A 10,940-nucleotide genomic window follows, 5' to 3' on the forward strand; every position below is an offset into this window, starting at 1 on the left:
TGTTCTTTGCCCGATTTAATTTTGAGATTCACTTTCGTCCTGCCGATAAGAACATTAGGGCCGATGCTCTCTCTCGTTCCTCGGATGCCTCAGAAGTTGAACTCTCTCCGCAACACATCATTCCACCTGACTGCCTGATCTCCACTTCTCCTGCCTCCATCAGGCAAACTCCTCCAGGAAAGACCTTTGTTTCTCCACGCCGACGCCTCGGAATCCTCAAATGGGGTCACTCCTCCCATCTCGCAGGTCATGCGGGCATCAAGAAATCTGTGCAACTCATCTCCCGCTTCTATTGGTGGCCGACTCTGGAGACGGATGTTGTGGACTTTGTGCGAGCCTGCACTATCTGTGCCCGGGATAAGACTCCTCGCCAGAAGCCCGCTGGTTTTCTTCATCCCCTGCCTGTTCCCGAACAGCCTTGGTCTCTGATTGGTATGGATTTTATTACTGATTTACCCCCTTCCCGTGGCAACACTGTTATTTGGGTGGTCGTTGATCGATTCTCCAAAATGGCACATTTCATCCCTCTTCCTGGTCTTCCTTCTGCGCCTCAGTTGGCTAAACAATTTTTTGTACACATTTTTCGTCTTCACGGGTTGCCTACGCAGATTGTCTCGGATAGAGGCGTCCAATTCGTGTCTAAATTCTGGAGGGCTCTCTGTAAACAACTCAAGATTAAATTAAATTTTTCTTCTGCATATCATCCCCAGTCCAATGGACAAGTAGAAAGAATTAACCAGATCTTGGGTGATTATTTGCGACATTTTGTTTCCTCCCGCCAGGATGACTGGGCAGATCTCCTTCCATGGGCCGAATTCTCGTATAACTTCAGGGTCTCTGAGTCTTCCTCCAAATCCCCATTTTTCGTGGTGTACGGCCGTCACCCTCTTCCCCCCCTCCCTACCCCCTTGCCCTCTGGTCTGCCCGCTGTGGATGAAATTTCTCGTGACCTTTCCATCATATGGAGAGAGACCCAAAATTCTCTCTTACAGGCTTCATCACGCATGAAGAAGTTCGCGGATAAGAAAAGAAGAGCTCCTCCCGTTTTTTCCCCTGGAGACAAGGTATGGCTCTCCGCTAAATATGTCCGCTTCCGTGTCCCTAGCTACAAGTTGGGACCACGCTATCTTGGTCCTTTCAAAATTTTGTGTCAAATTAATCCTGTCTCTTATAAACTTCTTCTTCCTCCTTCTCTTCGTATCCCTAATGCCTTTCACGTCTCTCTTCTCAAACCACTCATCCTCAACCGTTTTTCTCCCAAATCTGTTCCTCCCACTCCTGTTTCCGGCTCCTCGGACATCTTCTCTGTCATAGAGATCTTAGCTTCCAAAAAGGTCAGAGGGAAAACTTTTTTTTTAGTGGACTGGGAGGGTTGTGGTCCTGAAGAGAGATCCTGGGAACCTGAGGACAACATCCTAGACAAAAGTCTGCTCCTCAGGTTCTCAGGCTCTAAGAAGAGGGGGAGACCCAAGGGGGGGGGTACTGTTACGCCGAGCGCTCCGGGTCCCCGCTCCTCCCCGGAGCGCTCGCTTCACTCTCCCCGCTGCAGCGCTCCGGTCAGATCCACTGACCCGGGGCGCTGCGATTCCGCTGCCAGCCGGGATGCGATTCGCGATGCGGGTAGCGCCCGCTCGCGATGCGCACCCCGGCTCCCGTACCTGACTCGCTCTCCCTCGGTCCTGTCCCGGCGCGCGCGGCCCCGCTCCCTAGGGCGCGCGCGCGCCGGGTCTTTGCGATTTAAAGGGCCACTGCGCCGCTGATTGGCGCAGTGATTCCAATTAGTGTCTTCACCTGTGCAATTCCCTATATCACCTCACTTCCCCTGCACTTCCTTGCCGGATCTTGTTGCCATTGTGCCAGTGAAAGCGTTCCTTGTGTGTTCCTAGCCTGTGTTCCAGACCTCCTGCCGTTGCCCCTGACTACGATCCTTGCTGCCTGCCCCGACCTTCTGCTACGTCCGACCTTGCTTCTGTCTACTCCCTTGTACCGCGCCTATCTTCAGCAGCCAGAGAGGTTGAGCCGTTGCTAGTGGATACGACCTGGTCACTACCGCCGCAGCAAGACCATCCCGCTTTGCGGCGGGCTCTGGTGAAAACCAGTAGTGGCTTAGAACCGATCCACTAGCACGGTCCACGCCAATCCCTCTCTGGCACAGAGGATCCACTACCTGCCAGCCGGCATCGTGACAGTGTGCACTTATAATATTGGCCCTGCATTTTTACAAGACTGACCAATGGGTCCAAACTTTTAAAGTCTTAGGCTTAACCCTGTCCAGAGGTTCTGTTGGGAACGTTCCACTGTTGGTTTGGGGGGCTGGAGCCTACATTGGAACCTATTGGCCCACAGCTCATTGTGTTGTTATCTTTATACTACAGTAAATTGTGAATTTTATTGATGGACTATATATATAATACAGACCCGATCTGGTAGAGCAGATATGGGGGCAGTAGGCTGTTCTTTAAAGGGGTACTCCGCTGCCCCAGCGTTCGGAACATCTTGTTTTTCCAACACTTAGAGCGGGCAGCGGGGTTGTGACGTCACACCATGCCCCCTCAATGCAAGTCTACGGGAGGGGGCACGGAGCCAGCCACCACACCCCCTCCCATAGAATTGCATTGAGGGGGCGTGCCGTGACATCACGAGGGGAGTGATGTCACAAGGGGCGTGGCTGTGTCATCACGACCCCACCGCCCGCTCCTGCGTTCTAAAGGAACGCCAGGTGCTGCACCGAGATTGCGGTGGTCCCAGCAGCGGGGCAGAGTACCCCTTTAAATGTAATAGCGATCATGGGTGGTCAGTATTACAGATATGACCCTTATGGTGTCACCCCGATTGGTCCATGGCTTACAGCAGTCCATATTCCGTCATGTGATTTTCGGCCCCCCAGTGTCCCCCCTCAGCAGGTTGACCTGTCTTCGCTATGTCAGTCCTTGTCCAGCTCTGGTAATAACCTTGGTCATACATGTCCCTGTCTATTGTTCTCAGGGTGACGGACTGTTCTAATGGATCTCAACGGGGAGGACGCTGATTTCGATGGCTCGTACCAAGAGCCAGAAAATCCAGAGAAGCCAAAAATTGCGAATGGAGAGAGTCCTCTAGTAGCGGTGATACAGGCCTGGGCTCCGGACAATGATCAGCCCATCCAGGGCCTGGAGGAGATGATCTCTGACATTATACTGATGCCGTACCTCTCCGGATTTACATACGACTGTAAGTATGAAGGGAGATATGGCCGAGAAGGAATTATCAGTGAACTCTACAGGTCTATAGTGTAACAGTCTTCATGTCTTCACTATAAGGCCTCAACCCTCTAAAAGGGCCCCATAGACTTCTGTACTGTATCTTAGGATTCTGATTCTAGAGGAGACTGTTTTCTACATATGGCATCACACAGAGCACTGTATGGCGGCATATGTACATGCAGCCTATATGTCTTGTGGGCTTTATGTGCCTGTGACATACCCTATAGTCCAAAACTCCCTGCACAGCTCAGCTCAAAGGTCCATAACGTCTTCCACAGTAACATCACTTCTAGGGGAGTAGTTTTACATCATGGCGGCACCTTCAGAGCTGCATTCACAATTCTGCTGGTTGCTAGTAGCAGCAGTTGGCAGTTTGTCGGCAGATGCCCCTGACCATTTGGCTGACTGCAATAAATCTCTAAGCTGCACTGAATTATGGGAGAGTTAAAGGGGCACTCTGCTGGAAAACCTTTTTTTATTAAATTTTTTTTTATTAACTGGTGCCAGAAAGTTAAACAGATTTGTAAATTATTTCTATTTAAAAATCTTAATCCTTCCAGTACTCATCAGCTTCTGTATGCTCTACAGGAAGTTGTGTAGTTCTTTCCAGTCTGACCACAGTGCTCTCTGCTGACACCTCTGTCCATGTCAAGAACTGTCCAGAGCAGGAGAGGTTTGCTATGGGGATTTGCTCCTGCTCTGGAAAGTTCCTGAGACAGACAGAGGTGTCAGCAGAGAGCACTGTGGTCAGAGAGAAAAGAACCACACAGCTTCCTGTGGAGCATACAGCAGCTGATAAGTACTGGAAGGATTAACATTTTTAAATAAGAGTGATTTACAAACTGTTTAACTTTCTGGCACCAGTTGATTTAAAACATTTTTTTCCAGTGGAGTACCCCTTTAAGGTGGATCCACATGTGCTACATTGCGCTTCGATCATTCCCCATCTGAATGGCGTGGTTTCGAGCATATGCCATTTTGCAAGTTCAACTTAGATGAATCAGAAAAGCCAAAAAGTTTCACCAACATAATCTGCTGCGTGGGAATACTTTCTTATTAGCATAATATAGACATATTTTTGAAACCATATAACACCATAGTATAAATAATGTGAGGGGTGGACTCATGTATGGAAGATAATATATATATATATATATATATATATATATATATATGGGGTAGACTCACTTATAGGAGATACTGTATTAATGACACAACAAATCCCTAATCTTTCTTTCTCTCCACAGCAAACACAAAAACATTTGATAAAAAATTAAAGGAATTAAACATGGAAAGCTTCCGATTGTCCAAGCTCAGCCTCACAGACGTCTTAAAGATGGGACATGAAGATCTAAAGAGAATGGTGCCTCAGAGGATTGAGGAGGTTCCTTGGTGCTTTCTGCAGAACCTCTTGGCACTGAACAGCAGTGCCAGGAACACAAGATTTGACCAATCTCGGAATACAAAGCTAAGCCCACAGCTGGATGAGGAGATGGATTTCATAGATTATGATATGGACAGTTCCAGCTCTGTCCACCCTCTGGACGTTCTGTGTGTTCTCCTTCATTGTTCCGACAGCTTCTTGCAGCAGGAGATTGTGACCAAAATGTCCATGTGCCAGTTTGCTCTTCCTCTTCTTCTTCCGGCTGGTTATGGTCCAGATAGCACGACTTTCCTGTTGTGGGCAATGAGAGATCTTGTGAAACGATGGAGACCTCATTCCATGGTGAACAGTAAAGGATGCCGAGAAGACAATGTGGTGAACATTCCAATGCCCGTCTTCTCTTTCGTCAGGCTGGGGAGATGCAATTTGTCCAAGTCGAGAATTCTAAACTGTGTTCTAAGTTCAGCTCAACGACATCACGATTTCTTTGTCCACCAGAACATGGATGGTGCAAATGTTTTAAGGGAAATATCTGATGGGTTTGTGGAGATTGCTTGGTTCTTCCCTGGAGGACAAGAAAACCTGGACATATTCCCAGATCCAATTGCAGTGACCAACCTCAGAGGGGACCTTGAGTCCAATTGGGAACAGTTTAGCTTTCTAACCAGGGTGTCCACAGCTGTATTCATCTTTATTGAGAGTATAGAGGAGAGGCAATACCAACTCCTAGCCAACATGGAGGAAACAAACACAAACTACTTCATTATCATCGCTCCGCCATCTAGAAGTATAAACGGGGAGACACAAACATATGTAAAGATGTTGTATCCCATCCTAAAAATCAACCGAAAACACGTCTTGGTAAAGAACAGCGCAGTAAATGATGCAGAACTAGTAAAAAAATTACAGACAATTATTACAGATCTGATTAAGTCTTCTTCTTGCTACATTACTCTGGAGGAGATGTCACACATTGCAGAGGATCTTGGGATCCATGTAGACGAGAGCTCAGAAGAGCATCAGGACACCAGGAAACTTGCTCTCGAGATTACGAAGGACATCAAGGATGTTGTCCAATATAAAAGTGAAACAATGAGGCTGCAAGGAGATCTGTGGCAGCAGTTGTCCAAAACGGAGAAGGAAATGTGTAGGATGAAAGGACTGGGCAGTGGTAACGCAGAGGACTACAAAACCAAACTGGCCAAGAAATGTTCAGAACTTAGGAAGCAACAACGTGAGCTTGGTGTCCCCAAGGGGATAGTCATGTTCCTCAAAGCAATTAAGAACTTGACTCACGTTGAGAAACGCTACTTTCTCAGATGGATGAAGTTCTACCTTGACTCTATCTCTCGAAAGCACCTGAGTTCTATACAAGCAGAGTACAGAGAGTACTATTATAACTTGAGTGCCAATGTAGACAAGTTGAAAGAATTAGATCAGATATTATTAAACAGTTCATTGGGGGTAGAACATTTTATTAGAGAGGTAGGGCAGATCTATGAGGCTCAATGTATCGCGGCAAAAAACTGTATAGGATATGAAAATGCATTATATGAAATCCCAGGAATAGCTGCCGATCTCCTGTTGGACGGATTCCCATTGGAGCTGATTGATGGAGATGCCTCCAACATTCCCTTACAGTGGATAACTGATGTCCTGACTGAGCTGGATGAGAAGACCGGAGGACAATGTAGGATGAGAGTGATAACTGTGCTGGGAGTGCAGAGTACTGGGAAGTCCACCCTTCTGAACACCATGTTTGGTCTACAGTTCCCGGTGGCCAGTGGACGATGCACACGAGGAGCATTCATGACCCTTCTTAAGGTGAGGGAGAACTTCCAGGAGGAGATTGGCTGTGAATTTATTCTGGTGATTGACACCGAAGGGTTGAAAGCTCCTGAATTGTCTTCACTTGATGATAGTCATGAACATGACAATGAATTGGCCACATTAGTGGTTGGGTTGAGTGATATCACTATAGTCAACATGGCCATGGAAAATACAGCAGAAATGAAAGATATTTTACAGATCGTGGTCCATGCTTTTCTAAGGATGAAGGAAGTTGGCAAAAAACCCAATTGTCAGTTTGTCCATCAAAACGTGAGCGATGTCTCCGCCCATGACAAGAATATGAGAGATAGGAAGAAACTTCTGGAACAGTTAGATGAAATGACAAAAGTAGCATCAAGAATGGAAGAAAAAGATAATGTTGAAAAATTTTCTGATGTCATGAACTATGATCCCGAGGAGCACAGCTGGTACGTTCCTGGACTTTGGCACGGGGTTCCACCTATGGCTTCTGTCAACACAGGATACAGCGAGAATGTTTTTGAACTGAAAAGACGCTTGTTTGAATTCATGAAAAAGCTGCGATGGTCAAGAAGATCCCAAAACATAACAGCATTCATAAAGTGGGTAAAAAGCTTGTGGAACGCTGTGAAGTATGAAAACTTTATCTTCAGCTTTAGGAATAGTCTGGTGGCCGACGCTTACAACCAACTTACAACAAAATACTCAGAGCTGGAATGGAAATTCCGAAAAGCAATGTACACGTGGATGATCGAGGCCGAGAACGAATTATCAAACCAGTCGGCTTTGGAATTGGAGGATGACCCCTGGTCTGGACTTAGGGAAGACATGCAGCAAGCACTGCAGCAAGAAGAAAGAGACATGTTAGGAGAACTGGAGAAGTATTTTGAGAGTGGGAACAAGTATGTGCATCTGGTAGAGAGGTACAAGGAGGACTTCTTTAAAAGTGTGCTGACTCTCAGAAATGAAATTGAAGATCATTTGGAAATGAAATGTGAGGAAGCAATCCGCATACAGAGAGGGAAGCACCAGATACAATTTGTTCAGAGCACCTACCTAAAGATCATTGAAGAGAAAGCCACCAGCCTCCTGGACACCTGTAAGAGTATAAAACGTCAACTCAGCAATGAAGAACTTGAATATGAGTTTGAGAAAATGTGGAACGAAACCATCTCGGGATTACAGCTCAGCAACTTAAAAAAACACAATGTCAGCCGTGAGATGGTAGAACAACTGAGGAAGGACATGAGGCACAAAGCTGGTTACATCAACGAGAAGCTCAATGACATACAAAGTGTGGATGGATATGGCCAGAAGGGGTTGAGCTTGGACAAGAAATACATTCAACCCAGCTTCCATGAAAGTATGCCAGAAGCTAATCTTGCAGACTACTGGAATAAGGTGAACAATCTTATGGCCTCCTTAAAAGACCAGTGCAGTTTACATGTAACCGAGCAGGTAAATACAATGAAGGATTACCACCAGACCTACAGCCAAGAGCTGCTAAACATCATAAATGAAAGGCTCAACCAGGATGATATAAAAAGCCTCCACCTCACTCCACTATTCGAGCTGGACCTGAAGCTTCACATCTTGGGTCGGACTGCCCCCTTATTCCAGACGAAGCACAATGTTTTCTTCCAAGAGAACAACATGAGGTTTTACCTGGAGAACCTGAAACCTCAATACTTCTCCATGTTCAGAAATATTTACCATGAAAAAGATGAATCTCAGCTCCGAGCGCAGCGATTCTGTGAGGTTTGTCTGAAACCTTCTCTCACCGACTACGTGTATAAAAACCTGGGTGGGGAAATTGTAACCGACATATTAACAAGTGGCGACTCCATCCAGTACAGCAGCAGGACCTTCTTTCAGTACACCTTGCTCAAGGAGCTCCTGGAAAACTCGGATTTCACTCAGTTTGTCAAATACAACAATCACTATGAGACTTTTGTGAAGACTTGGATAGTAAAATACATCACAAAGAGATATAAGGAGTCCGCTTCTTTGGAGTCCTTAAAGTCAAATATCTTGGCCTCTATTACAAGAAAGATTAGACAAGTCCTCAAACACCCAAACGTGACCGAAACATCTAGCGTGTCCCAGTGTTTGAAGACCTTTTGTGCCATGCTGAAGAAGGACTTGGTCATAGCACAGAATGAGATGAAGGTCATTGTATTTAAGAATAATGCCAGTCCCATTCAGTTCATAGCAGACATTGAAACGTTCCTTGAAGGGGTAGAGAAACAAATTATTACAGAAGTCAAATATTTTACAATCGACTACGTCCTCTCCAAGTCATTGGTGAAGCCTCAGGATGAGCTGTTCAAGAAGGTGTTTGGATGTGGAAAGCAGTGCCCATTCTGTAAGGTGCCGTGTGAGGCCGGAGCGGCTAGCCACAAGGAGCACTTTGCCTCCGTGCATCGTCCACAGGGGTTAGGAACGTACAGGTCCACGGAATCTAAAGCACTGTCCCACTCCATATGCTCCACCGATGTGGTTGGTAACACGACCTTCCTAAATGCTGACACAGAATGGAAGCCTCGTCTCTTCAAAGAATACCGTAAATTTTACCCCGATTGGAGCATACAGCCCGACGCCACCATCGGGGCCTCAGATTACTGGAAATTCGTCTTTAAGAAGTATAATAAACAGTTTTCAGATTATTATAATGCCAAGCAGGCCGAGCTGCCAGAAGACTGGTCTCTGATCACCAAAGAGCAAGCGCTCCAAAGCCTAAAGGAGTCCTTCAACATGAGGTGAAGGGACCAGAGCGGACATTGTGTCTCCACGCGGAAGATCCAAGACGAAGCAGATGGGATTCTCTTCACTCCCTTTCTCCAGCTATTGTAAATTGAACTCATTGTTCTCTAGTTTTGGTGACCGCTCTCCGGTGGAGGGATCTTTCTAAAGCAATTTCTGTTAAAATAAAGTATCTACAGCAGTGTTCTCCAACCTGAGCTCCTCCAGATGTTACAAAAAAATACAACTGTGAACGTGCTGGGACTTATTGATGTGGAACAGGTAGAGATTACTGCCCTATAGGGAAAACTGCCTAAAGGGAAGACAGAACCAATTACGTAGAGGTCCCATAGATGGCACTTAAAGGGGAACAGAACGTGTTTTATTCTTATATTGTGCTTGCTCAGACTTCCTGTCATGTGAATCCCACCCTTAAAGGGGTATTCCACTGCTAGACAGCTTATTCTCTATCCAAAGGATAGGGGATAAGGTGTCCGATCGTTGGGGTCCAGCTGCTGGGCCCCCGTTATCTTCCCACAGCATCCGGCGTTCTAAAAAAATGCCCGATTCCTGCTGCAGTGGTCCCCTCCCATAGACATGAATGGAGGGGTGTGGTGTGACTTCACGAGGGGGCTTGGCCGTGACGTCACAATCATGGCCTCTGACTCCGAACAAAATGTTCAGAACACAGGAACATCAGAGTTCCCCTTTAAGACTGTGTTTCAGTGTGTGTGTGGGGGGGGGGGGGGGAAATGTCACATGACAGGAAGTCAATGCTGAGATAGCATTTTGATGTTACATCGATAACCCCAGAGGAAGCACACCATCTCCTCACAGTCCTAGAAGACCCCAGGGAGTGCCTAACCCATCTCATTGATAAAATAGTGGGTGACATATTAAACAACCGACTCATAATTAATCCTAAAGCCCCGTCCACCTTGCGGAGTTCGGCTTCTAGCAGGGTCCTGTTGTTTTCAATTGGATTCTGCTGCTCTGTTGAGACTGTGGAATCTCGCCAGTGGAAAGTACGTCTGCACAAAACATTCTTTGAGGGGGTACTCCGATGGAAAACATTTTTTTTCTTTTTATGAACTGGTGACAGAAAGTTAAACAGATTTGTAAATTACTTCTATTGAAAAATCTTTACCCTTCCAGTACTTTTTAGCAGCTGCATGCTACAGAGGAAATTCTGTTTTTTTAATTTCTTTTTTGTCTTGTCCAAAGTGCTCTCTGCTGACACCTGATGCCCATATCAAGAACTGTCCAGATCAGTAGAAAATCCCCACAGCAAACCTATCCTGCTCTGGACAGTTCCTGATACGGGCATCAGGTGTCAGCAGAGAGCACTGTGGACAAGACAAAAAAAGAAATTTAAAAAAGAACAGAATTTCCACTGTAGTATTCAGCTGCTAAAAAGTACTGGAAGGGTAAAGATTTTTTAATAGAAGTAATTTACAAATCTGTTTAACTTTCTGGCACCAGTTGACTTAAAGACCTAAAAAAAAAAAAAAAAAAAAAAAAAAGGTTTTCCACCGGAGTACCCCTTTAAGTGGGATTCTGCTGGGACCAAATTGCCATATATGGAGTCTGCAAGCTCCTACTGCCTAATAACCCAACGGCCCCCAATGAAAGCGGAAATTTAGACAGTGGAATTCCGCTGGCTGAATATACACAGGGTGGACGAGGCCTAAAGGTTTTGGTTTCAAGCAAGACCATGCAAGTCTATGGGAGGGGGCGTGGCTGTGAAGTCACAAGCCTCCGCC

General features: G+C 46.1%; 1 protein-coding gene across 5 annotated transcripts in view; it reads left to right on the forward strand.

Moving 5' to 3' along the window:
* Positions 1 to 9,401, forward strand: part of LOC130283983 (up-regulator of cell proliferation-like) — a 30,261-nt gene extending 20,860 nt beyond the window's left edge. For all 5 annotated transcript variants that reach the window (XM_056533838.1, XM_056533837.1, XM_056533839.1 and 2 more), the window contains 2 exons: positions 2,986 to 3,210; positions 4,490 to 9,401. In XM_056533838.1, coding sequence (XP_056389813.1) covers positions 3,003 to 3,210; positions 4,490 to 9,198 — 4,917 coding nt within the window. In that variant the 5' untranslated portion in view covers positions 2,986 to 3,002 and the 3' untranslated portion in view covers positions 9,199 to 9,401. The remainder of the gene's footprint in view (positions 1 to 2,985; positions 3,211 to 4,489) is intronic.
* Positions 9,402 to 10,940: the final 1,539 nt, after the last annotated feature.

The sequence above is a fragment of the Hyla sarda genome, chromosome 8 (genome assembly GCF_029499605.1).
Source record: "Hyla sarda isolate aHylSar1 chromosome 8, aHylSar1.hap1, whole genome shotgun sequence".
NCBI lineage: Eukaryota > Metazoa > Chordata > Amphibia > Anura > Hylidae > Hyla > Hyla sarda.